This window comes from Chiloscyllium plagiosum, unplaced genomic scaffold, assembly GCF_037043375.1.
Source record: "Chiloscyllium plagiosum isolate Xiang-an unplaced genomic scaffold, Cpla_swu_hap1 HiC_scaffold_8, whole genome shotgun sequence".
Lineage (NCBI taxonomy): Eukaryota > Metazoa > Chordata > Chondrichthyes > Orectolobiformes > Hemiscylliidae > Chiloscyllium > Chiloscyllium plagiosum.
The window spans coordinates 95,082,694-95,110,347 of record NW_028270146.1 but is presented as its reverse complement, the minus strand read 5'-3'; the positions used below and the strand labels follow the sequence as shown (position 1 = coordinate 95,110,347).

The window sequence follows — 27,654 nt, the reverse complement described above, 5'->3', positions numbered from 1 at the left end:
GGAGGCCGATAGGCCCAAGGAGTCCACACTGACCCTCCAAAGAGTGTCCCACCCACCCAAACCATCTCTGTCACACTGCATTTCACATGGCTAACCCACCTACCCTGCACATCCCTGTGACACTACGGGCAATTTAGCATGGCCAATCCACCCAGCCTGCACACCTTTTGGATTGCGGGATGAAACCAGAGCACCCGGAGGAAACCCACGCAGACACGGGGAGAATGTGCAAACTCCACACAGACACTCACTCGAGGGTGGAATTGAACCTGGGTCCCTGGAGCTGTGAGGCAGCAGTGCTAACCACTGTGCCACTGTGCTGCCCACAGGAGAGGTCACTGAACGTGGTGTCAGATGGGTAAAGGCAGATCGGCCAAATTGTCATTTCCCCATCACCCCGTTTACACCATCTCCAACAGCCTCGCGGTTTCCTTCTTTTGTCCCAGACTTTATTCCGACTTGAATGTTCAGCAAGAGGGAGCCTTCAAGATACCAGTCAAATTTAAGTTGGTTCCATTCATTCCCTGGTCAGTTCTTTACTGACCAAGGCCAGCGGTTTGCTCCTGTGTGGAAATGGAGTTAACCTGTTTTCCTCAGGTCTCAGACATTTCCTCCCTTGCGTTGATGTGTTTGTTTGTCTTGGTAAATTTAAGCCATGCAGCAACAGCAGCAGGAAGTCGATGCGTTTGTGGCACAGAGCGTGTAATAAGTGACTGACCGGAAGCAATGTCATTTTATATATAGATACATAGACCTAGTTCGACATGAACAATTAGGATTGAGAGCACATCTTTTTTAATGTTGTCAAATGTCCTAAGGCAGCTTATGGGAGGGCGAGTCAGATAAAAACTTAAGGGCGGATGAAGGAAGGATATTGTAAGTCAGGTAACTGAAGGCAAGAATGAGAGAGAGAGTGAATGAGAAAGAGAGAGATTCACAGAGGAGGCACAATGGTATAGCCACTGGACCAGTAATCTGGACACCCAGTTGAATGCTGTGGGGAGACGGGTTCAAATCTCACCACCACAGCATTCGTAGTTAAGACAGGAACTGCTGGTAAAGCTCAGCAGGCTCTGGCAACATCTGTGCAGAGAAATCACAGTTAACGTTTCAGGTCTGGTGATCCTTCCTCAGAACTGTCATTAAACGTTCTGGACTCAGCTGGGGCAGCTATCATTGATTGCCGTTGAAAGCCGATCTAGTTTGCTCACACCCTTTAGGGACTGAAATCTGCCCTAGACATGACTCCAGGGCAGACTACTGTATAGTAACTGCTCCCATAGTGCCGAGCAAACCACTCGGTTCAAGGGCAACTGAGGGTTGGGCCAAACTGTGATGGAGAAACAAAGGATAAGATATGTTAGGTGATCTGGAACACAATGAGGTAGTGAAAGGTGCTATATAAATTCAGGTCTGTCTTTCTGTGTTCATCTATTTGGACCCATGGTCAGGAATGTTGTGCAGAAGCTCTTCCCCAACTATAACGGTGCAATGTAAATGTTGTAGAATTGGCTCTTAGTGTGTGATACGGTGAAAACCGACCCAAAACACAGGCTGCAGAACAGACAGGTTAGTTGGTTTTGGAAATACCTAACCTTGGGGTTTAATGTTTGACTGCTTTCCTGTAACATTCTGCTTAATAACCGAATGACTCAGTGGAACGACAATAACAGATTTACAGGCCTAAATGTGAAACGGTGCTTAGTTACTCAGTAACCAGGGATTAACCAGTAGGAATGTCCATCATCTTTCAGTTCGATCATTCAGACTGCTTTTTGCAGCACGATCAGGCAAGGGTCAAAGCAGATAGGTTTCCCTAAAAAAGAATCTAATTTCCCAGGCTGCAAGAATAATGGGCAGGAGCTGTTGTCTCCACCAAACGCATATCTTCAAAATCGGGACAAGGAGTAGGTTATGAGCAAAGGGTGCAAATGCAATTAAGTTATGGTGAAGCTTTATAAAATCCTGGTTCAGCTTCAGCTGGAGTACTTTGCCCAGTTCTGGGAAGGGAACTTTGGGAAGGATGTGAAGGACTTACGGGGAGATCCATGGGAACACCTCCCAGGGATGCAGGGCGTCATGGATGGATTGGAGTAGCTGGTGGGTCTTTTGTTTTTCAAGCGAAAAGGAGGTAAGTTGAGAGGATGTTGAATGAGCCTTTTCAAGCCTTTGATGGTTTGGCTTGATCTACTCCATCACAAACCGTTTCCCAGTGGCTCCAGGGTTGAGAGGATGAGCTGGTTAGCAAGATGAGGAGAGATAATGTGAGGTGAATCGTTACACACGGCTAGGGCTTAGGGTCTGAGGCCTCCTGTAAGCATGGCAGAACGAGTTCCAATCATGGTTTTCGGAAGGAAACCGGATAATTATCTGGAAAGAAAAATTTCAGGGCGGGGGCTTCCAGTGTTTTGGGGGTTCGCTGGGGTTTGGGGGAGCCAGTGCGACCACTTTGCTTGCTCTGGCTGAGAGTGAGGATGGGCCGAATGGTCGCCTCCTCCCCAGCTCCACAAACCCTGCTCTGTTACCCACAACCAATCCTCCACCTCAGCCCCCACTTTGATCTGTCGGAGGTCTGTGGGTTTGCAAATGCTTCCACAAATTTTGTTCCGGCCTTTTTGAACGCTATCCTTGTTCAAAGTGAAACCTCCACCTTTGACTTGGGAGTCGTCCAGAGGCAGGGGGTGGTTGTCCCCTCCTCACTTTGCTGGAGCACCATCGCTGTGGTAGATATTCTGCTGGGATGATGGGTATTGTTTTGAGGGACCACACCTGGACTCATAAGAGGCATACCGGCAAGTAGAGGCCTAGGTTAGAAGACCAGTTACTACACAATGTGACGAGATCAGATACAGAGACTCGATGTATTGATGGAGTCCCAGACAAACCTCCCTCTTACTGAGGAATCCGGTGCCATGGGACACCATTTTAGGGTTAGGTACAGGGAAACTTCTATTATCCGAATATCAATTATCCGAATATCGGATTATCTGAAGGAGATCTCGAGGGCCTGATAGAAACGTTACATCAAAGATGTGCTTCCAACATTGATCGCGCCTTTTGTTTACAGATTAAAAGTGAACTCGGATCACTGAAGTGCTGCCGAGAACAGTCCTGGACATCGATGGGTGCCCAGGCACCGTCTCGGGATGGGGGGGTGGGGAACAGTGATGGGGGGGGGAAGGTCAGTATTGGTCAGGGTTGGAGGGCGGATAGGAGCGTGGGTGGACGGGTGGTGTGCTGTTGCTAGTCTCCTGAACGGGGAGCAGACCTAACATAAAACTCCGAGCCCCAGAGGAAAGGCATTGAAACAATTAACCGAATAATCAATTTTCCGAAAAAAATAGTGCCCACCCATCTCGTTTGGACAATCGAGGTTTCTCTGTATATGGGTAGGTTTAAGATCAGACCGAGGACACATTTTCCATATGAAAGATGATGGGAATTTGGAATTCTGTATCCCAAATGCCGCCAAGGCTTTTGGAAAAGGGAGAGTCAACTGAAACTTTTGAGAGTCCGGTTTATAGATTTTGTTCAGGAAAGACAAGAGAAGAGAATGGAGGGTGTGAGTTGCCGTGCTGGGACCGAATGGAGCAGCAGGCTCAGATGACTGAATGGCTGAACCAGTTCCTCAGCTTGGTTGGGGGAGGGAATGGTGATTGCTTTTGATGGTGCTGAGGAAGTCCGTACTGTCTGTCTAATCCCTGTACGGCAGTGAACATTGGACCTGCTCAGCTGTGCACCATTTTAAAACCTCCACCCTGCCTCCGTGGCCCAAATTCTTGTTCCCCCTCTCGCCTCCCGGGACCAAAACTTGGCCTTGATACCCAAGAGCGCAGCGCGTAGAAGAATTCGGGCTGGTGGTGAGAATTGGAAGCTGGATAGAAGTGGCGATAGTGGACTGGGTGGATCAGTGTTGATAATGTGTGTGACAATAGATAATAGACAATAGGTGCAGGAGTAGGCCATTTGGCCCTTCCATTCATTATGATCATGGCTGATCATCCACAATCAGTATCCTGTTCCTGCCTTAGCCCCATAATCCTTGAGTCCACTATCTTTAAGAGCTCCCTCCATCTCTTTCTCAAAAGTATCCAGAGACTTGACCTTCACTGCCTTCTGGGGCAGCGAATTCCATATATCCACCACTCTCTGGGTGAAGAAGTTTCTCAACTCTGTTCTAAATGGCGTACCCCTTATTTGAAACAAGGCAAGAGGCTTCCTTTGCAATACTTCCAACCCAAATTGTGGTCAAAGCTACTTGGAGTGCAGGTTCATAGCTCCTTGAAAGTGGAGTCGCGGGTAGATAGGATAGTGAAGAAGGCGTTTGGTATGCTTTCCTTTATTGGTCAGAGTATTGAGTACAGGAGTTGGGAGGTCATGTTGCAGCTGTACAGCACATTGGTTAGGCCACTGTTGGAATATTGCGTGCAATTCTGATCTCCTTCCTATCAGAAAGCTGTTGTGAAACTTGAAAGGGTTCAGAAAAGATCTACAAGGATGTTGCCAGGGTTGGAGGAATTGATCTACAGGGAGAGGCTGAACAGGCTGGGGCTGTTTTCCCTGGAGTGTCAGAGGCTGAGGGGTGACCTTATAGAGGTTTGTAAAGCCACGAGGGGCATGGATAGGATAAATAGACACGGTCTTTTCTCTGGAGTAGGGGAGTCCAGAACTAGGGGGCATAAGTTTAGGGTGAGGTGGGAAAAATTTAAAAGGGACCTAAGGGGCAACTTTTTCATGCACCTGTATACGGAATGACGAAGTGATGGAGTCTAGTACAATTACAACATTTAAAAGGCATCTGGATGTGTATATGAATAGGAAGGGTTTAGAGGGATATGGATCAAAGTGCTGGCAAATGGGACTAGATTAATTTAAGATATCTGGACAGCATGGACGAATTGGACCGAAGGGTCTGCTTCCGTGCTGTACATCTCTATGACTCTGTGATAGGACTTGCCCACCTCTGAGAAAGGCCATATTGTGGGTAGGGGATTATTCACAACTCTTTTGCCAGCTGGTTACCCAACTACAGACTCCACACCCAAACCCCTACGTTCCAGTCTTCCCACATCATCGCTTCCATTGCCGTAAGCCCCAATCAGTCAAGCATCTCCACCCACAGCCAGGCCTCCCAAAAATCTCTCAAATCCACACTCTGTTGCCCCCCCCTTTCTTGTCATGCCCTTCCCACCATTTGTCAGCCCTGCTGCCCTGTGCTGCCCTGTACCCCTGTTACCACCCTCCCCGTCACCACCTCCACGAGCTCCCATACCGTCGTTCCCCACCCCTCCCAATGCCCGACGTCTCATCGCAGCCTTTCCCACACCGCAGCCCCCACCCCAGTAACCTCCCTCACCCCATTCACCCCCCACCCTTGTCCCACACACCCACCTCCTCCCACTCCCTCCAATCCCAGTAAGGACACAGGGTAGGCCATTTCGGATCCTGACTGAGATGATGAGCCAAGATTTCCTTCAGGGCCTAGTATTTGGTGCTGGTGAGGGGAGGTTGTGGGTTTGGGCATGGGAGAGGGTGGGGGAGTCTCATGAATTCTGGCCGTGGGGGCAGGGTGGTGGTTTTAAAAGGGTGCACAGCCAGAGAGTGGGGAGCCTGTGGAATTCATTACCACAGTAAACGGTTGAGGCCAAAACATTGAATGTTTTCACAAAGGGGTTACATTTACTTCTTAGGGCTAAAGGGATCAAAAGGTATGGGGAGAAAGGGGGAGCAGGGTCTGGATGATCAGTCGTGGGGAGGAATGAAGGGCCGAATGGCCTACTCCTCTTAGTTTCTATGTGTCTCCCTCCAGTTCATGCCCACTAACCCCCTCCCCCATTAATATTGAGAGATTTCCTTCATTTTTCTGATGTTTGAAGACCTTTGGGCATCTCCAGTAAACCGAGCTCACTTTTTATGTTGAACAGATTCACGGAGCGAGCGACCGGGGGCTGACGCGACAGTGGACAGAGCCTCAGAAGCATCCCCCGTGCCTTCAGCTGCCCCGCCCCGGCCTGCGCCAGGTGAGGAGCCCTGTGTCGAGGGGAGGAAGGAGCAGTCTCGACGGAGCCCCACGGAGGGGGAGGAGGGCTGCGCCGAGGCGGGGAGTAGGCTGCTTTGGCATGAGGCCTGCTCTCCTGAGTCTGCCCCGGGCCTGGCAGAGGATGAATGCCTCCAAGCTGGGCCCCCACCGCGGGCCGCCAAGGAGACAGTGAAGGCCCCTCCGGACGCCGAGGGCGCCACCCAGAGGCCGAGGCCCGCCCTGCCAGCCTTGGCGGCCAGGGAAGGCCCAGTGGGCACCAGCATGACCCTGCCCAAGGCGAGGACGCCGCTGGCTCCGAGGGACAGCATCCAGCTGGCGAAGAAACACCTCAGCCAGCCGCATGCCGGAACCGCTGCCAGGCCCCACCGTGTCGTCCGCATCGACATCTGTCCCTCCTTCAAACCTGCTGGCCCCGCCCGGCAACCGGTCCGGGTCCAGGAGACGGACATCGACGACGTTCCTGAGCAAATGGAGACTGAAGAAAGTGGCGGCGCCCCGGCCAAGGAATGCTCTGTCCCCTCCCCAACATCATCACCGTCGCCCTCGCCACCCTCGCTACCGTCACTACCTGCATCGAAAGAGGCTTCGGCAGATTCTGAAAGCTCCTCCCCCAGGAACGAGCCTCCGCCTCCCCCCTTGCATCGTTTGCCCTCCTGGGTAAGAGGAATCATTTCTGAACCTTTCTTCAGCCTACCCCACTGGGCCAAGCCCGGGTTCCACTTTCCTTACTTTGCAACAGTTTACCAGACTGATTCCTGTGACTGTCGTAATCACTGGGAGTTTAGAAGAATGATAGAAACCTATAAAATCCTAATAGGGTGGCACGGTGGCTCAGTGGATAGCACCGCTGCCTCACTGCGCCAGGGACCCGGGTTCGATTCCAGCCTCGGGCGATTGTCTGTGGGAAGTTTGCAGGTCCTCCCTGTGTCTAGGTTGGTTTCCTCCCACAGTGCAGGTTAGGCAGATTGGCCGTGCTAAATTGCCCGCAGTGTCCAGGGATGTGCGGCCCAGGTGGCTTAGCCATAGGGACTGCAGGGTCACAGGGACAGGTGTGGAATGCGCTCCGAAGGGTCGGTGTGGACTCAATGGGCTGAATGGTCTGCTTCCACACCATCAGGATTCCACAATGCTAATCGCAGGAAGGATGTTCCCAATGATCAAGGAGTCCAGAGCCCTGAGTCACAGTTTGAGAATACAGGGTAGGCCATTGGTGAGAAATTCTCTTCACCCAGAGAGTAGTGAGCCTGTGGAGTTCTTTGCCAGTTAAAGTGGTCGAGGCAAAAACACCGAATGTTTCCAAGGAGCAGGTAATAGTTCTTCAGGGCTAAAGGGGTCAAAGGGTATGGATTGAAAATGGGAACAGGGGACTGGGTTGGACGTTGAACCATGCTCATCATGAATGGCAGACCAGATTCAAAGGGTCGAATGGCCTGCTCCTACTCCTGTTTTCTGTGTCTCTGTATCTGCATGCCAGCTAGGCCGTAATGTCCGCTCCTCCCCGGTCACCCATTCCCCGTCCCCCTCTGAACTCTGAGGTCCCTCCTGTCAGGCAGAGTGCTGCTGGAGGCTGTGACTGAGACACGTTACTCGGTGATTATATGGTCCCAGCCATGGAGAGAGAAGAATGCCCGAATCCATAAATAGAGGTAGTGTTTTCTGCACCACAGGAAAACAATGATTACTGGGATTACATGTCTGAGTTTCCTTGGGAAATTGCCTCAACATTTACTTAAAGAGAAGCGAGGTGCACACTAGCCCGTAACAGCGATTTATTTCAGCCTCACTGATTGTCACATTTTGGGAATAGAACTGTAGAAATGATGCAACACAGAAGGGGGCCATTTGGCCCTATGCGGAGACGGCCATTTTCTAATCCCACCATATCGCCCACGGCCCAAATCTCTGCAGCTTACACCACTTAAGGTTCAGTTTCAGGTACTTTTTTAAAAAGAGCTTAGAGTCTCTGTCTCCACCACCAACTCAGGGCAGCGATTTCCAGGCACCCACCACTCTCTCCATGAAAACATTTTTCCTCATGTCTCCTCCTGCCACTTAGCTTGAATCTACGACCCCTGGTTTTTGAACTCTCTGCCAAGGGAAACAGGTTCCTCCCGTCTATCTCTACCCCTCACAGTTTTGTATACCTCAGTCATGTCAGTGATCAGCCTTCTCTGTTCCAAGGAAAGCAATCCCAATCTCTCCCACATCTGTTAAAACCCGGGATAAGCGCACCTCTGCTTGGCTCAGGATAGCTGGACAGTAGGCCATTGAGTTTGCTCCACCATTCAATGAGATCAAGGTTGACTTGATAATCCTCACAGGGCAAAAGTGAGGACTGCAGATGCTGGAAGTTTAGATCAGAGTGGTGCTGGAAAAGCACAGCAGGTCAGGCAGCATCCGAGGAGCAGGAAAATCGATGTTTCAGGCAAAAGTCCTTCATCAAATCCTCACGTCCACTTTCCTGCCTTTCTCCCTTGATTCCCTTCTGTTTCCCCTCTGTCTCTATGTGTGTCTCTGTCTCTCTCTGTCTCTCACACTCTCGCTCTCTTTTTCTCGCGTGTGCGCTCTCTCTCTCTCGCTCTCTTGCATGCATTCTCTCTCACACTCTCTCTCACACACTCTCTCGCTCTCTCTCGCTCTCTCTCATTTGCTTCCTCGCGCTCTCTCGCTCTCTCTATCACTCTCTCTCTCTCTCTCTGAGAGCTTACTGGCGACTATGTTGGAGTGGTGTTTGCCCTGGTTTGGTCAGACAGTCAGACCTTTGAGCAGCACCCTGACACACCCTCCGTTTAATAGTGTTGCAATCCGACAGTGCTCAATACTGCACCGTGACAAGGTTAGACCTAGACTTTGCGCTCGAGCCCAGGACATCAACTCGAGGATGAACGTGCTGTCCACTGCGCTATCACTTACGATGTTGATTCTGATCGCTGGTGCAACTTTGGTAGTTAACTCTTCTCTGCGCCATACTCATGATGGGGGGGTGGGGGAAAAGTCATTTAAGCTTTGGAGATGGGAACTGATTGCCAACTGTTTATACCCTGCCCCCCCCCACCATTGCTTGTGTTTACAGGAAGGTCGAATTTACGCCCTTGCCAAGTCTGGCATGAGGATGTCCGAGGTGACATTGGCTAACAGCTCCACGAAAAGATGTAAGTGAGGTTGGTCGAGGGGACTCCTTGTGGTGAGCTCGATTGGTTGTTCCTGAGACGGAGTGGTCTCCCCCGTGGTGGGAACGAGGGCCCTTTATCATTAAACCAGGAGTCAGCTCCGTTTCCCCCGGTGAAGCCCATTCCTGGGCTCCTCGACATCGGGCGTGGGGGGGGTAGAGGGGTGGGGGGGATTGGCCAAGACCAATCGATGGGCCGCGTTCTGAGAAACTAAGATCCCCCTCCTCCCCCAACCCACTTTTCCAATCTCGCGACATTGCAGTCAGTTCATGTCTTGTAGTCGCGCTCTCACTGGAAGGCAGCGGCGGCGCATAGCAAGATCCCACAGACTGGGCCAGCAAGCCGCTTGTCTGTCTCACCAGCGGGTCGTGGGGATAAATACTGGCCCCAGAGATTGGGGAAGTACCATCGCCGTTCCCCGCAGGATCTTATATGTTATCCGACGGGGGGGGGGGGGAAATGATCATGGACCTCTCGCCTGAGAGGTGGCATCTCTGACAGTGCAGCACTCCCTCAGGGCTGTACCATGAGTGTCAGCTTCCCAGGGGCAAGAGCAGGGCTTGGACCCCAAGACATTACACTGTAGGGTCGTGTGTAACACGGTGGGGGCTGGTGGTGATGTGTATGCAGGTGAATTTTGTGCCACTTGGTGTGGTAATGACTAACTAAATGGTTTATGTTCCCTATCTTTGCATATGTCGATGTGAGCAGACTGTTCCTATCGGTACATTGTGGGTGAGCCCCTCCTGAGGTTATGTAGGCATGATCAATCTCGTAGGCATTAAGGACATAAGAACTTGGAGCAGGAGTAAGCCTTGTCAAACCTGCTTCACTGTTTGATGTGGTCATGGCTGATCTCACACAATCCTTACTGTGTGGAAAGAGGCCATTTGGCCCATTGAGTCAACCCCGACCCTCCGAAGACCAACCATTTTAACATGGCCAATCCATCTGCCCTGCACATCTTTGGATTGTGGGAGGAAACCAGAGCACCCAGAGGAAACCCACGCAGACACAGGGAGAATGTGCAAACTCCGCACAGACAGTCGTCCAAGACTAGAATCGAACCTGGGACCCTAGCGCCGTGAGGCAGCAGTGCTAACCTCTGAGGCCACTCTCATCTCGGCCTCAGCTCCATTATCCCACCCTCTCTCCCTTTAAACCTTTAATCCGACATGAAAATTCGATGTCAAACTGGGTGTCCTCACTCAGGGGAGAAAAAGATTTTGTTGTCTTCAACCGTTTTTGCTCCTGACTGGAGGAGGAGGTGGTGGTGGTCAGGGGGATGTGAGGAGTCATGGGGCATGGATAGAAATCACATTCCCCCTCTCCTATCCAGGGGCCTCCTCCCCCTCACCTGAACTTCCCAGGGAAACAGAGTCCAGTTCTACCCTCACCCAACTCCCCCTCCCAACCTCTAGCATCAATGCTTCCCCCCTCCCCCCCCACCCACCTCCACACTTCACTTCAGCTATGATGAAGAGACACCTAGACTTGAAAGGTTAGCCTGCTCCCTCTCCACGGATGCTGACTGACCCGCTGTGATCTGCAGCATCTGTTGCTTTGGGTAAAGATTCCAGCACCTGTGGTGATGTGTTCCTCCAGTTCTTTGGGGCCAGTCCCCCCCCCCCCCCCCCCCCCCCAACCCCCCCCGCTCCGGGCCCTGACGAAACCTCTGGGAAGCTGGAGACACCAGTGAGGAGTTGCCCGGTGAAGTGTGGAAGCCGGCCCAGGGCTTGTACAGCGAGGTGCCCTCTTCCTTTATTCCTTTAGCTGTTGGTCAGTGTTCTGCCTGGCTCCTGCACAGCTGTCCGCCCGGGGGAGAGAACCCTCCGTCTCGGGTGTGCTCCAGCTCACGTTACAGGGAGCAGCAGTTTCCAACTCAGTCCCCCATGCGGCGCAGATCAAAGGAGGGTCTCCCCGCCCCCTGTAATTAAAGGCTGTGTTTACCGGTAAATCCTCACCAGCACTGGCTTCAAAGCCTTAAATAAACAGAAGGCAGGGTGGCCGGATCTGAGGAGGGTTGAAAGAAATCAAAAGAGGCAACAGGTGGGGGGGTGGGGGCGATGATGAATTCTCCACTTTGATTGGTTTTCAACGGACTTGGCTTTCAGCCTCTTCCAGCTGGAATTGCGAAGTCCTGTGGCTCTGTCGCGCGCTCTGGCTGCCCTCCTCCAGAGATGGAGGGTCTCCCTTCAGCACACAGGCTAGGCCGGGCCGGGTGGCAAACTGTAGCCAGTGACTTGGGGGTTTGTCCTGGGCTCGGGGTTGGTGGGAGGAGCTGCTTCATCAAGCAAGGGTGAAGAGAGAGCTGCTCATATCCCCCCCCCCCCCCAAAACGTACTGAGCAAGGTGTGGAGATCCGAACACAAGGCCACGTTTTACTTTATCACTTTGAGGTTGGGGGGGGGGGTGCCTGCAGCACCCTCTCCTGGGAGGCCTCGCCCCCCCCCCCCCCCCCCCCCCCCGCCCCCCCCCCCCCCCCCCCACTCCCCTCTTGGCACCGCCAAGAATGCCAGCTTATTGTCCGAAAGGGTCTACAGAGGACCCTCGATTATCCGAACGATAGAGGCGAGGAGTATTTTGTTCAGGTAATCGAATGCTGGATAGCACAGTTTAGCCGAGCATCGGGACCCTGCGATCTTGCTCGGATAATCGAGGCTCCTCTGTATTTGACCAGTTCCACCAGCACCGTTGAGTGCGTCTCAGCCTCCCCTGATTCTCCGTAACTAAAAATGGAGTCTCGCAGCCTGTCCACCCGACTGAGCCAAAATGAGAGCTGACTGCCACTCCAGTCTCCTCCTCAAGGCTTCTCACGCCATGCTGATACGAACTCCAAAAACTGAGTGTTTGTTGTTCAACATTAACTGGTGTCAGGTGGGATGGCAGCCATGTTGACACGAGCGGGGAGGCTAGTGATATTTCAACCTCCCGTCGGGTGTTAAAAACGCCCAGTTGCTCAAAGCAACAGGCTCCTTTTTAACACAGCAATCACGGCCCTGTGAGTGATGCAAAATCAGAACCCAACTCCAATTTTAGGCCAGAACTGTTTGGGAGCTGCATCACTTGTTCCCTCTCAACAGGCTCCACGGGCGATGGATATGAGAAGGCCCAGCTCAGTCAAGTTATTTCCACGGGCCTTAGGGAAGCAGGTGAGGTGAGGGGGGGTTGGCCAGAAGTCAAAGGAGAGCTCCCTGTGTGAACCAAGCTCTAACTTTCAGACTATTCACCTTGTGCAATTTTCTGTCCTCCCCTCCAGTGTCAAACCTTCCTGGGAGTCTAACCTCCGGGCCTTTCGCTCATCTCATCTACAAGAACATGACGGTTCCTGTCTACACCACTCTGAAAGGGGTAAGGCAATGAACTGGCTTGCGAGAGGTTCGCTGACCGGACGCAACCCACAAGGAACTAGGTTAATACTTTCCATTTGTAAGCTTGTCACGGGGAAAGCTGTTCAACTTGAGAGGAATGTCTCGAATGTGGTGAGGCCATTGCGAGGCATTTATTTTGACTTGGCTGCTCAGGATGTTATGATGAGGATCAGAGAGTCGTGAACACAGCCCAGTCCATCACACAAGCCAAGCTTCCATCCATTGGCTCCATCTATACTTCCTGCTGCCTGGGGAAGGTAGCTGACATCGTCGAAGGCCCCTCCCACCCATCAGCTCTTCCAACCTCTTCTGTCCAGAAGCTTAAACAACAGATTCGAGAACAGCGTCTCCCCCCCTGTTATGAGGTTTCTGAGTGGGCCTCTCAAATCTTGAATTTAATGTTGGTCCCCCTCTTTCTGCACCTTAGTTGCAGCCGGGACATTGTACTCCTCGCTCTGTTCTATCACTCTGTTTGGTATCATCTGCCTGTACTGTGCACAAAACAAAACTTTTCACTGCTCCTAGGTACATGTGACAGTAATGAATCTAATCAAAATCAAAAAAAATCTCTTGAACTGCTGCTGACCAAAGGGACACCCACAACGCTGTTAGGGAGAGAGTTCAGGATTTTGACTCAGCGACACTGAAGGAATGGCTATACATTTCCAGGTCAGGATGGTGGTTGATTTGGAGGTGGAGGGGGGTGGCACGCAGCTGATGTTGTTCCCATGCACCTTCTGCCCTTGTCCATCTAGATGTGCAGGTTTGGAAGGAGCTGTTGATGGACTTGTGTTGAGCGACCGCAGTGAACCCAGTGTATAGCTGCACACTGCTGTCCCTGTGCATTGTGGTGGAGGCAGTGAAGGCTGAGTGACCCCATTTCCTTCCACCTCTCACACACTCTTCCTCGGAAGGATTTATTGATTAGCGATCAGGAGAGAGAGCACTGCCTGTCACCTCAGGGATTCACTTCAGCGTAATGGCTACCAACAGCGCCCAGCATGTCAATGCTCAAATGTCCTGCTTGTGTAGTTTATTAATAACCTGAAAGGAATCCTCTTCACGTGCAATCTGACACACAAACTGATCGCGAGGCCTTTCCACATGAACAGGAGGCTACACTCTTGTGTCTCAGTGGTTAGCACTGTGGAGTTTGCGTGTTCTCCATATGTCTCCATGGGCTTCCTCCAGGTTTAATCCCACATTCCAAAGATGTACAGGTTAGGTGAATTGGCCTTGCTAAATTACCCAGACTCTTAACTGCAACTGTGGGTGATTAGGGATGGGCAATCAATGCTGGCCTCATCTGTGAACAAATTAGGAAAAGTTTGTTTTTAAAAGTGACTCCAATCCCACAGTGAGGTGGTTAACTCCCACCTGCCCTCTGAAATGGCATCTAGGGATGGGGCAACAACACCTCACATTGATGCCCACTCTTACCTGACCCCCCCCACCACAACTGTGAAATAAAACACTTCAGCCATTTTAAAAAAAAAAGACATTGTTCCCATGTGTTGTGGGTAACAGCTCTGTCTTACTGGGAAGGCAGCATTTGTTGCCTTAAAGTCACCTTGCAAAAGACTCAGTGAAGTATCCGTACATGGCACAGAGTGTGGGGAAGGTATCATCATCACAGGAAAGGGCAGTTGGTGGGGAGGGTTCAAATTCCTAAAAAGGAAAGGACAGCCTGACCCACAATAGGATGTGACTGTTGCACCACTGCCAAGCTGACACCCGAGTCCCTAGCTGCAGCTTTGCGTGCAGGCCTCCTTACTCAGCAGCCTCTCAATCCAGCCAGCACCAGGCAGGAAGCGGGGAAGAAAGTGTCCCGTCCCACACTTCCACCAGAAAAGTCCATCCCCCAGAATGCCTGGCTTTTCCACTCACTCTCTGGCCCTCAAACTGAACAATGCTGGACTCAGTCTAACAGCAGGCTGTCCCCATCTCCAGCAGGTTTCAAACGAAAAATTCCCAAAGGAGGTGAAAACGACATGAATTTCTTTCTTAATTTTGCCCTGGGTGTTGCTCAGGCCTCACCCTCGAGAGATCGATCTTTAATGCTTCAGTCCTGCAGGCCCCTCTGAGGCACAGCCTGGATATTTCTCTCTCAGTGTCAGCTCAGAGGCCTGGGCCTCTGTCTAGGAGCTCAGCGAGGGCTTGCTGTGGTTTGTCCCAAGCGAACGGCTGATTTCTTTCCTTCCTGACGCAGAAAGCCACCCAGATCAGCAACGTTCCCTTTCCGGACGAGTCGTCGGGATCCGACGATGACAGCAGCTCCCAAGCCAGCTTTCGGACGTCCGCCGTGGGATCGGAAACGAGGAAGAACAGTGGACCCGGGAGCCCCCGAGCCGTGAAAAGAGGTAGGCATTTGTCAGGATGGGAAACCCAGAGGCTGGCATTAGTCATAGAGTCATATAGCATGGAAACAGATCCTTCGGTCCGTCCAGTCCATGCCAACCATGTTACCAAGCTAAAGTAGTCCCACCTGCCCGCGCTTGGCCCATGTCCCTCCAAACTTTTCCTATTTGTGCACTTATCCAAATTTCCTTTAAATATTGTGATTGTGTCCGCCTCCCCCACTCCCTCTGAAAGGTCATTCCACTCACAAACCACCCTCAGTGTAAAAACGTTGCCCCTCATGTCTTTTTTAAATCTTTCTTCTCATTCCATAAAAATATGCCCCCTAGTTTTGAACTCCCCCACTCTCAGGAAAATACCTTTCGCTATTTACCTTATCTGTGCCCCTCGTGAGTTTATGAAACTCAATAAGGTCACCACTCAACCTCCTATGTTCCAGTGAAAAAAATGTCTTTCCAGTCGTATTTTTGTACCTCAAACCCTCCAGTAACAAACAACGTCCTGGTAAATCTTTGCCGAACCCTCTCCAGTTTAATAATATCCTTCCTATAACAGGGTGACCAGAACTGGACACAGTACTCTTGAAAAGGCCTCACCAATGTCCTGTACAATCTCAACACGATGTCCCAACTTCTATACCCAAAAGACTGAGCAATGAAGGCAAGTGTGGAAAAAGCCTTCTTAACCACCCTGTCTATGTGTAATACAAACTTTTAAAGAATTATGTACCAAAACCTCTGGGTCTCTGTTTTCTACAACACTCCCCAAGGCCCAAGTGTAAATTTTGTCCTTGTTTGTATTATCAAAATGCAAAGGCAGCCAACATGATCAAAGACCCTTCCAACCCCGTTTATGCTCTCTTCCAACCTCTTCCATCAGGCAGAAGATACAGACGCTTAAACACGCGTACCAACAGATTCAAGAACAGCTTTTTCCCTGAATGCTGAATGCTGTCTAACTTCAAGTCTAATGTTGATCTGGCTTTGTGCACTTCCTGCGCAACTGTAACCCTGAATGCCTCTCTCTGTCTAAGGGACCCATGATCTGCATGTCTTGTTATGATCTATTATGGTACTGCACGCAAAACAAAACTTTTCACTGAACTTAGGTACATGAGGGCAATAATAAAACAAACCAACTCAAACTTATCCAAACCCTTGGTGAGTTAGGGGGAGCAATGATAAGTTGCAATTATATAGCACCTGTCACGACTCCATAAAGCGACGCACAAAGTCGGAAACACGGCGCCCAAACTGTGCACAGCAAGATCCCACACAGGTGGCAGTGTGATGATTGGCTTTACCCAGAAGGTCGGTTGCCTGACACGATCCTGAAAAGCTCCCCTTTGAAAGGGTCGCCCTGAGGATCTTTCAGGGTGTCCGGCCCCCTGAGCAGGAAGGGAGGCCGAGTGGATGGGAACAATGGAGAGGGGGTGTCCAGTCGCTTTGATCAAGCACTTTGAACGAGGGACCACCGTGCCTCTTCCAGGCCTTCTTTGCAGAGGCGAATTCAACAAGGAGGTGGATGAGGATCACTTCCCCACCACAGCAGGCCTGATGACAGTCCGCAAAGTGGGTGAGGCACTGGGCATGTCCAAAGGATCGGGTTAAATGGAGGGTGGGAGTGGGGCCTCCTCACCACCAACCTGTTTGAAGATTCCACCAATGAAACGTTCTGCCGAAGAACTTTAACAGTTTGCCGGGGTTGGGGGGGGTAGTGGTTTTGCGACAGGATTGAACACCCTGGAGAGCGTTGAGGACGTCCCATGCAGAGCGTTGCCTTGATGGGCTGCGGTGAAAGGTCTTCGTCTGCATCAACCACACTATGAGGTGATAGGAGACAGTGTGCCTATGCAGAGCATCCCGCAACAACATGGCTGGATCCATCCTTGACAATCCCAGAGACTGGGAGGACCTCGGTGCACTGTTGACTGTCAGTGCTGAGGGGCCGAAGGGCCTGTACTGTGCTGTACTGCTCTATGTTAAGCGTCCTGAGAATCTACACACACAGCGTCATGTAGCCGCACACGTCCAGGTGAGGGCGAGCCTGGGGTTGTCTATCCCCCCGCCTTTGGGTGGGCATTTGGGCACCAAGCCCCCGGACAGACGGACATTTCCAAGCTCCGGATAAAACGGAAGATGGTTGGGATGATCACCACAGCTCTGGGATTGGACCGAACCTGCACCAGGTGCTGTGACACAGATAATCAGGATTTCTACCCACAAAGCAGAGGGAACATCATTCCTGCATTCCCAATTCTTGTTCTCCTCTATTTGCTCAAACCTTTTTTTTAGACGCACGTGCCCAATCCCTCCGAAACACATCCACTGGCACCTTCAGGTGACCTGACCTGATGGTGAGGGGGACAAAGGATCAGTTGGTGCGCTTCCAGAAGATGATGGCCTCATTATTACCTCAAATCATCAGCATCACCAACATCCCCTCCCCCCTTCCCCCAACCCCACCCCTACCCACTAAACCCCCCCCCCACACCGAGGCCAGTTTGAACTGACAGCAGATACCAGTCAGCAATCCACTTGGAGAACTATGACTTTGTCCATGGACACAGAGAGTTTGGGCTAAGTGCCCCCACTATCTGGCATCGTCACCACACCCTACCTCCCATCCTTCCTGGGAGTCTCGAGGATACCAACAGCTGAATAGGACAAGCGGGCGAGGGCAGCCTAGCCTGACTCCAGGTTTGATCAGGAAGCTTCCCAGTTCCCACCCGTCCATCGCACCTGTGGTACTGACCTTTCCGCAGAGCAGCTGGATCCATTTGCAGATTCCCTCCCCAACACCCACGCTGGAGAGCATGTCCAATGTGTCGGTGTGTAGTCATCTGTCAAAGGCCTTCTCCTGGTTCAAGGTGTTGAGGCAGAGATCCCACACTTGGGCACTTACATGCCCTGAGTGACAGCAGGACATCTTGCTGCTGGATACACTGTGGGGATTGTTCAGGGTGGAACACCCAACTCCAGAGTTTGGCAGTGACCCTGGACATAGAATTTTGTTGTCCAGATTTGTCGCATGTTGCGATTCCAAACTCCTGCAGCATCTGGTTGATGTGGATTTTTGCAATGCATCTTGTAGATGGTACACACCGCTGCTACTGAGCGTAGGTGATGGAGGGAGTGGATGCTTGTGGATGTGGTGCCAATCAAGCGGGCTGCTTTGTCCTAGTGAGTTGCCAGAGGAAGTGGTGGAGGCTGGTACAATTGCAACATTCAAGAGGCATTTGGATGGGTATATGAATAGGAAGGGTTTGGAGGGATATGGGCCGGGTGCTGGCAGGTGGGACTAGATTGGGTTGGGATCTCTGGTCGGCATGGACGGGTTGGACCGAAGGGTCTGTTTCCATGTTGAACATCTCTGTGACTCTCAGTGTTGGAGCTGACAGGCGAGTTGGGAATATTGCATCACACCCCTGACTTGTGCTTTGGAGACGGTGGATAGGCTGGAGGTGAGTGACTCACTGCAGTATTCCTAGCCTCTGGCCTGCTCTTGGAGCCACATGTGGCAAGTCCGTTGGAGCAATGGAATGTGAAGCTGCCTCCTGCCCCTAACCTGCAATCCCTTTCTGAGCTGCCCATTGGTCAATGGTCATACTTGGATGTGGTTGAAATGGATTATGAGTAAAGGGAGGGAGGTCACGATGTGTCTGCCTTTTCTTGCAGGGGTCTCGATGTCTTCAGTCAGTTCTGAGAGCGATTACGCCATCCCTCCCGACGCCTACTCCGTGGACAGCGACTATTCTGAGCCGGAACACAAGCTCCTTCGGACCTGCTCTGTCTACTCTGCGGAAGGCAACTGCACCGTAAGTGCTGGGCAAACTGCACCCTCAGAACATGGGGGGAGGGGGCCACTGAGTGAGCAATCAGGCATCTCCTTCAGGGGTGTACAGGAGCCATTGTAATATCCCCGGGGCAAAACATTTGCACTCAGAATTAATGTCATCTGCAAGTCAATGCAAACTCCACACATGTTGGACAGTTACCTCCCAGATTGTTGTCAGTTAGTTCACCTGGTCCCTTGACACGTTTTTCACAGCTTCCTGAGTAGATCAGGGTCCGATCCTCTCACGGCAACTATCGGTGCCCTCCCCTGCCCACTTCCCCACCCACGGCGTGAGGGGAAGGTCGGGGGGATGTTTAAGAGAGATGTGCGAAGCATGCTTTTCACACACAGAGGGGTGTGTGCCTGGAACGCGCTGCCGGAGAGGTGGTGGGAACAGATACAATAGCAACATTCAAGAGCACCCAGACAAATACGTGAACAGGAAGGGAATAGAGGGATACGGATCCTGTAAGTGAAGACAGTCCTAGTAAGAAGGGCAAAATGTGTCGGCGCAGGCTTGGAGGGCCAAATGGCCTGTCCCTGTGCTGTATTATTCATTGCTTAGATTTACTTAGCACTATACCGTGAGAAAAATTCCCAAGATGCTTCACAGCCTCGCGATCTGTCAGAGTTTCGCCCAGAACAATGTGGGTAAATATTCAAAGACGACCTGAATCTTGCTTACAACTGATGTTTAAGAAAGTTGTAGGTCAAAGTGGACAGGTTTATGGAGGGGAATTCTACAGCATGGGGATGAGAGTCAGGTCAGAAACACTCTCTCTCTCTCTGTCTTTATCACTATCTCTCTCTCTGTCATTATCTCTACCCCCCTTTCTCTCTTTCTTTATCTCTCTCTCTCTCCTTCCTCTCTCTCCCTCCCTCTTTCCCCTCTCTTTCTCTTTCTCTCTCTCTCTCTCTCTCCCCCCCTTCTCTCTCTCTCTCTTCCCCTCCCCTTTCTCTCTCTCTCCCTCTCTCTCTCAGCTCCAATGGCCTTTTATGTCTTTGTCCATCTGGAGCAATACTGGACTGACTGAGCCAACAATGGGTACGTTGCACCCTCACCAGACTTTAGGAATGAGGTGAGGTTCCTTGAGACGCTGCAGGAAGATTGACTAGCATGTTCTGGTGGTAGTGCAGGCACTTTAGCTCAGGTGAGTTCACAGAACCTGGTGAGGGGAGGTGGGGTAGTGCTCAAGTGTAGGAGGTCGAGGTGAGATTTGATTGAGCTGTACAAGACGATGATGGGCTTTGATCAGCTAAAGAAAGAAAGGCTATTCTCACCAGCTCATGGTACCTAGACATAGGGGATTAGGTATATATAGTCCTGGGCAAGTATTGAGGAAAGGGGGAGCAGAAGGAAGACTTTTTTTCATACAGCAAATGGTCATGAGCGAGAACTCTCTCTGCCAATTTCAGAAGGAGGAAAGATGGTATACATTTGGGCGGCACGGTGGCACAGTGGTTAGCACTGCTGCCTCACAGCGCCAGAGACCCGGGTTCAATTCCCGCCTCGGGTGACTGACTGTGTGGAGTTTGCACATTCTCCCCATGTCTGCTTGGGTTTCCTCCGGGTGCTCCGGTTTCCCCCCATAGTCCAAAAATGTGCAGGTTAGGTGAATTGACCATGCTAAATTGCCCGTAGTGTTCAGGGGCAAGGGTAAATGTAAGGGAATGGGTCTGGGTGGGTTGCGTTTCGGCGGGTCAGTGTGGACTTGTTGGGCCGAAGGGCCTGTTTCCACACTAAGTAATCGAATCTAATTAGTCCTGCAGGCCGCAGGCGGGGAAACATAGAAGATAGGAGCAGGAGTAGGCCTTCAGACCTGTCCCACTATTGTGTATGACCTTGGCTGACAATTGAGCTCAATACCCTAATCCCAGCGTTACCCCCCACACTCCATATCCCTTGATCTCTTTATCCACTACAAGCTAAATCTACCTCCTTCTTGAAAACACAACGCTTTGGCCTCAACCATTTTCTGTGGTAGTGAATTCCACTGGCTTACCAGTGTCTGGGTGAAGAAATTTCTCCTCACCTGAGTCCTAAAAGGTTTAGCCCTTATGCTTAAACAATGACCCACGGTTTCTGGACTCCCATCCTCATCAGGAACATCCTTCCTGTATCTAGTCCTTCCTCCAATCCTATTAGAGCTCTATAGGTTTCGATGAGATCCACACTCAGATCAACTGCTCACCCACCTCAGCTACTGCTAATTCCGGCACTGCATCCTGACTCGGGTATCTGTGATTGGAGTGACCCCGTCTATGTGTGTGTGTGTGTGTGTGTGCTGTATTCAGGAGCCTTTGGAGAAGTCTGGCTATCTGCTGAAGATGGGAGGTCAGGTCAGGACGTGGAAGAGACGGTGGTTTGTGCTGAGAAATGGAGAGATCCTGTACTACAAGTCACCTGTGAGTACCCTCAAAACGCAGCCTTTCAACTGAATTGGACACTTTGGAGACCCATTAAATTCTCAACAAAATGTTGCATTTTTCTCTCTTTCTCCTGCAGAGCGACGTCATCCGGAAGCCGCAGGGCCGGATCGAGCTCAGTTCCTCATGTCGTATCATTCGGGGAGAAGGAGCACAAACCTTCCAGGTCAGAGCCTCCTGTCTCTATAGAGTGTGCGAGGGTGTGTGTGTGTGTGTGTGTGTGTGTGTGTGTGTGTGTGTGTGTGTGTGTGTGTGTGTGTGTGTGTGTGTGTGTGTGTGTGTGTGTGTGCGCGCGCGTTGATCTGGTTGGTTGCAGGGTTTGAACTCCTGCCTCTAATCCCTGCTGCTGGTACCCTCACCCGGGCCTGTCTTCCCTCCAGCATTTACTACTCCACACCCCCTCAGGCTGTCCACCCTCTGTAAACTGCAGCTCATCACAAACTCTACCCCAACTTGCACCGACTCCCATTCCACCCACCACCCCATGTGCTCATTGGTTTCCCATCTCACTGTTTCATTTCTTCGGCTTTTGTTAAGATACCTCCCTGACTTGGTTCATCCCTATCTCTGGAACATCCTCCCCTCTGCGCCCCTCTAATTCGATCCTCTCTTTCCTTTGCTTTATCTCTTGGGCTGTGGCCTAGGCTCTAGACTTCCTTCCCTACGTCTCTGCCTCTCTAGCTCAAATCTCCATTAATCTGCTTCCTAACCCTACCTCTTCGGCCAAGCTTATAGTCCTAGTGCCTTCATCAGGTACAAATATAGGAATCGGGTCACTAGCTATCTCTGTTCTGCTCCACGCTTCATTAAGACCATGCCTGAACTGATAACTCCACATTCCTGTCCAAGCCCAGCAACCTTTCACCCTCGAATCTGGACTCTCTCCATCTCTGCCTTAACCATATTCAAGGACGAGGCTTTCATCGCCTTTTATGGAACAGAGTCCCAGAAACTTGCAGCCCTCTGGAACAAAACAATTTCTCCACATCCCTGTTTTGAATGGACAACCCCTTATTTCTAAACGTGACTCCTAGTTGTAGATTCTCTCACATCCTCTCCACGTTCGTATAAAAGGGACTGAAGGGGCAACGTTTTCACCCAGAGGGTGGTGCGTGTATGCGACGAGCTGCCAGAGGAAGTGGTGGAGGCTGGTACAATTACAGCATTTAAAAGGCATCTGGATGGGTATATGAATAGGAAGGGTTTAGAGGGACATGGGCTAAGTGCTGGCAAATGGGACTAGATTAATTGAGGATATCTGGTCGGCATGGATGAGTTGAGCTGAGGGGTCTGTTTCCATGCTGTACGTCTCTGTGGCAATCATCCTGTCAAGAACATCAGATTCTTACTTCAATCAAATTAGTGCAATAAACATTCTCTGAATTGCTTCTAATATATTTACATTCTTCTTTATATCAGGAGCTGTGCATCGATTTTGTGATGTGGTCTCACCACTACCCTGTTTAACTCCCTACTTTTAAAATCCATTCCCTTCTCAAAGAGCAACAACGTTCCATTAGTTTTCCTGCCTACCTGCTGTTCCTGCATACTAACCTGCCATGTTTCATGCACCGGGACACCCAGATCTCTCTGCATCTCGGAGCTCTGCAACCTCTCACTTCAGTTTTAAGTCTTCCTAGCAATGTGGATAATTCCACACTTGCCCAGATTAGAATCCATTCACCATAATTCCACTCACGAAGCCTATACCTTCCATATTTAGCCCCTTTATGTCCCTTCACTACTTGCTTTGCGTTGTCAGCAAATTTAACGACCTTACATTTGTTGTTTCAATAAATTGTGAACAGTTGAGGGCCAGTGGCACCCTACTCATTACACCTTACCAACCAGAAAATGACTCAGCAGCAAACTTTATCTGATTCCACCTCCATGGAGCCCCTTGGGTGGTTTTACTGCAGTCTTTAATCTATATTATTTCGTGCAAATGAAGTGCCTTGTATTAGTTTTAAGCAGATTCACGTAGTTCAAGCAGTAGAACGCAACTTCATGGACCAACCACATTTGCCCAGTTCAGTTTGATTTTTCACATTGATCAGAATCCCGACAGTATGGAAAACAGGCCCTTCGGCCCAACCAGTCCACACCGACCCTCCGAAGAGTAACCCACCCAAACCCATTCCCCTTCCCTATATTTACCCTTGATGAATGCATCTTACACTATGGGTAATTTCCCATGCCCACTTCATCTGACCTGCACATCTTTTGGATTGTGGAGAATGTACAAACTCCACACAAGTCAGTCGCCTGAGGCGGGAGTCCTTGTTGCTTGATTTGCTTCAGTAAAATAACTTCCCTCCAGCATATCACACCTCTGGACCTGAGCAAAACCTGTCATCTTTCCCCAAAAATATATTTTATTTGTAAAAGTGTATTGCACAATATTTCAACTTGAAGGTGAAACTTTTTTCTGCATAGCATTTCTTACTTTTATGTTATTCAATACAATTGTTATCATAGAATCACCGTAGTGTGGAGGCAGGCCATTTGGCCCATCGAGTCCACACCAACCCTCTGAAGAGCATCCCACCAGGCATCTCCCCTCCCATATCCCTGTAATCCTGCCTTTTTCATGCTAACCCATCCAGCCTGACATCTCTGGACATTATAACGTGGCCATCTTACAACCTGTACATCTTTGGACTGTGGGAGGAAACCGGAGCACCCGGAGGAAACCCACGCAGACACGGGGAGAATGTGCAAACTCCACACAGATAGTCACCCGAGGCTGGAACCGAACCCAGGTCCCTGGCGCTGTGAGGCTGCAGTGCTAACCACTGTGCCACCGTGCAGCCCTGGAAAGGGTTAATATTTACAATGTTCATTGCCAGGCCAGCCATAAAGCCCCAGGGCGAAGCATGAGAAACCGAAAGTGACAGGAAGTGTAATAAAAATAAACTTTTCTCCGTGCACCATGTTCCACGCTGTGGGATCTCGTTAATACTCTTCAGGTTCACAATTGTAGCTTTTTCAAAAGCACTGCCTTTGTGGACCGTCTTTCTGTCTATTCATTTCCGTATTGTGTACGTCCCTCTGTTTGCACTCAGGACCAGATTCCTCCAAATACAATAGGTGTAAAATGCTTATGGAATGCAAGGAAAGCCTCTCCGACACCATCCCTGAGCATTTCCAGAATTTTCTGGGTTTTTTCCAAATAAATCATCCATTCAGTGTTTTGCTTTGGAGGGCGGACATTACAGTGAGCGTCCTAACCACACTTGGACATCTCTAAATAAGAAACTGCTTGCGAACGCTTTGAAAATCTGAACATGCAAACTCTTTCTTCCAAATCCTTTCAGTGGCGAGGATCGGTCAAAAAGTCTGAAATGTGACAAGTCACCGCCAGCATATTGCATGGCACTGGGGAGGGATCTGAGTAGACTGGGGCTATACACTCATCAAAATTTAGGATAAGGGGGGGACATCTTATAGAAATCTATAAAATTATGAAGGGAATAGATAAGGATGGGAAGCAGGGAGGATGTTTCCACGGGCGGGTGAAACTAGATCGAGGGAGCACAGCCTCGAAATAAGGGGTAGCAGATTCAGGACGGAGCTGAGGAGGAACCTCTTCACCCAGGGGGTTGTGAATCTGTGGAATTCCCTGCCCAGGGAAGGGGATGAGGCTTCCTCGTTGAATGTCTTTAAGGCAAAGGTAGATTTTTGAACAGTAAAGGAATTAAGAGTTATGGTGAGCGGGCGGGTAAGAGGAGCTGAGGCCATGAATAGGGTCAGCCGTGATCGGATTAAATGGTGGGGTGGACTCGAAGGGGCCACTCCTGCTCTTATTTCATGTGACATCGAAGGGGATTGGGCTAGGTTCTGTTTGTCCTGTAGCATGTTGGAGCCAGGCTGCTGAGTGTACCCAGTAAGGGGCACATCGCCGTCGCAGCAATGCAGCTTTGTCGCAGGGTCTCCTGAGAATCGCAGCCCATTCACGAGTCGCTAACCCCGCCCCTGTGGCCTCCTCTCCCGACTGACCCTTTCTCTGTCTCTCCCGGCAGCTGGTGACTGAGAAAAGGACGTACTATCTGACGGCGGACTCACCGAACATCCTGGAGGAGTGGATCCGGGTACTGCAGAGCATTCTGAAGGTGCAGCTCGCTGGCCCGGCCATCACACAGACCGAATCGAAGCCCTCTGTCCGAGGCTGGCTGACTAAGGTTCGAAGCTGCTGTCTGACTTCGCACGCTCCCATCCTCATGCCCCCCTCCCCCCCGCCAGCCCTCATTCCCAGGAGGACGTGACAACACTCGTCCGTTGCCACATCAAAATGCAGGAGGTTCCACCTCCAGTCAGCACACGTTGCGCTGCATTTTACCAGCACCAGGGCTTCAGGCCAATTAAATTCCACGGCCCGACATGCCCAATGCCTACCTGCTCTTGCAGAAGGACACGGGGCAGGCTGCACCCCCACATTTGAGGGCGCCATCCCGCTGCTGCTGGGATTTAGCGGGAGAGCAGCTTTGTTAGTTTTCCCCTTGACTTGGTAATTCTTGCAAAATGTCCTGATGAGTGCCAGACAAATGGCCTTCATTCAATCCGAGGACCCAGCAGCCCTCTCAAATGGATGTGGAAGATCCCAGGGTACTCCTTTAGTTGTATCAGAGGCAGTACCTGGAATACCGTGTGCAGTTCCAGCTACCTTTTCTAAGGAGGAACAGCGTTGCCAAAGGGGGAGCGTAGCTGAAGTTCGCGAGCTTGGTTAATGGGATGGGACTGTCCTCCGAGGAGTCTGGGCCTTTTCCTTCAGAGTTGCGAGGCAGAGAAAATTCTGAAAGGGTTAGACAAAGCGCGTTGCAAGAAGGACATCTTCCCCGACTGTGGGAGTCTGAAACCAAGGGGAGCCAGTCTCGGAATAAAAGGCAAGCCATTTAGAACTGAGCTCAGGAACCGCTTGAGTCAGAGGCCAGTGAAGCTTGGGAATTCTAAATCCGAGAGAGAAAATGTGGAGGTCAATCATTGAGTCAAGAGAGAGATTGCTAGATTTCTAGTTATTAATAACACCAAGCGACATGGGGATAGCACAGGAATAGAGTGTTGAGATAGATGAGCAGCCATGATCGAGGATGATGGCCTCATCTCGCTTCCTGTATTCCAAAGTGCTAAGAGGCGCTCTTGTTAGAGAGTAGAACAAGACACACAATGACCTACTCCTGCTCCCATGTTCCTATCGAAGGAAAAGTCCAATGTTAATTCGTCCACAGAGCTGACTCAGACAGAGGTTTGACCATGGATCTCAATGCTGTTTTCAGAAGATTGCCTGTTGCTGACACCTTGCCTATATTACACCAGTGACTATATTTCAAAGGCACTTCATGGGGTTGTGAAGCACTTGGGAAGGTCCTGGGGTCACTGTAGGAATGTGAGAGTATTAGGTAGCACAGTTACTCGCATCACGTCCACGATCCTCAACACTCTCAGCTCTCTGTGTTGGCATTATGTTTGGCCGCTGTCAGTGATATATATAATGTTTTCTAGACTGTGAGAACCCTTACAGTGCTCTGTCTGTCATGACAGTGGGAAAACCCATTTATCTCATCTTCCCTAAAACAATGATCTAGACATGACCATACAGCGGAGTTAATCCAATAGCTCTAATACAGGAACAATGGGCCATAGAGTCTCCTTCAGGGACTGCATCAATCTCCCATTCTGATACCCCTCTCCAATCTGTGAGAACAAAATGTAAACGAGATTGGAAGGAAGGGTTTCTTCTGCGTGTTCACTACTCGTGCCCGTGTGTGAAAGAGCACGTACCCCTGTGATATCCTGTATCCTGTGTGATAACCTGATTGATTCAGAGGCCAGTCTTCACCCCAAGGAGGGGATACAGAGGTTCACGATGGTGGAGTGTGTGGGGAGGTGAAATACTCCATTTGCAGAAATGGGGCCACAGCAATGCTCAGTCCACCTGACACTGCCCCTGTAATTCCATTCTAATGGAGTTGGTGATAATGCAGATCGAGATAGGTTTGAACCAGCTGCTGTTGCGTCCGGGATTGATTTCTCCCGTTGTAACAGGGGCACTCTGGGTAAATGGTGTGTTTGTTTTGTGTGTGTGCGCACATTTGGCCTTAACACACAGCCCCGAGAGTTCAGGCAGCCAGATGTTTCTTTAGAATCGGCTAGACCGAGCATCTGTTTCACATTTCAGCTCAGATAGTGGGAGCAGCCAGGTCACTCACTTGTTTGACACTTGAATGAGGACTCTCTTCAACTGGCACCAGTTCAGAAGCAGTGCATCCGTGAAACTCATTAAGATACTTGAACTGATGCCAGACTGGAAGAATATTCAAATTGTTGCTTCATTGTTTGGAATTGTGTTTCGTGCTAACAGTTTGCTTTCTGTCAATGCTCCCGATGAGACACAGTGGTGAAACCATTACCCCAGCTTGCACTGAGTGCAAAGTCCACGGTTGATTAGTAGAGC

The 27,654-nt window shown here is 50.6% G+C and overlaps 2 protein-coding genes across 5 annotated transcripts in view; one reads left to right on the top strand and one right to left on the bottom strand.

The window, feature by feature from the left end:
* pigh (phosphatidylinositol glycan anchor biosynthesis, class H) overlaps window positions 1–27,654 on the bottom strand; it is a 127,285-nt gene that overhangs the window by 4,021 nt on the left and 95,610 nt on the right. The gene's annotated exons all lie outside the window — the stretch shown is intronic.
* Window positions 1–27,654, top strand: part of plekhh1 (pleckstrin homology, MyTH4 and FERM domain containing H1) — a 171,956-nt gene that overhangs the window by 75,377 nt on the left and 68,925 nt on the right. For all 4 annotated transcript variants that reach the window (XM_087990124.1, XM_087990123.1, XM_043698224.2 and 1 more), the window contains 8 exons: window positions 5,925–6,697; window positions 9,114–9,192; window positions 12,470–12,561; window positions 14,791–14,941; window positions 18,617–18,756; window positions 21,072–21,182; window positions 21,283–21,369; window positions 25,226–25,384. In XM_087990124.1, the coding sequence (XP_087846250.1) occupies window positions 5,925–6,697; window positions 9,114–9,192; window positions 12,470–12,561; window positions 14,791–14,941; window positions 18,617–18,756; window positions 21,072–21,182; window positions 21,283–21,369; window positions 25,226–25,384 (1,592 nt within the window). The remainder of the gene's footprint in view (window positions 1–5,924; window positions 6,698–9,113; window positions 9,193–12,469; window positions 12,562–14,790; window positions 14,942–18,616; window positions 18,757–21,071; window positions 21,183–21,282; window positions 21,370–25,225; window positions 25,385–27,654) is intronic.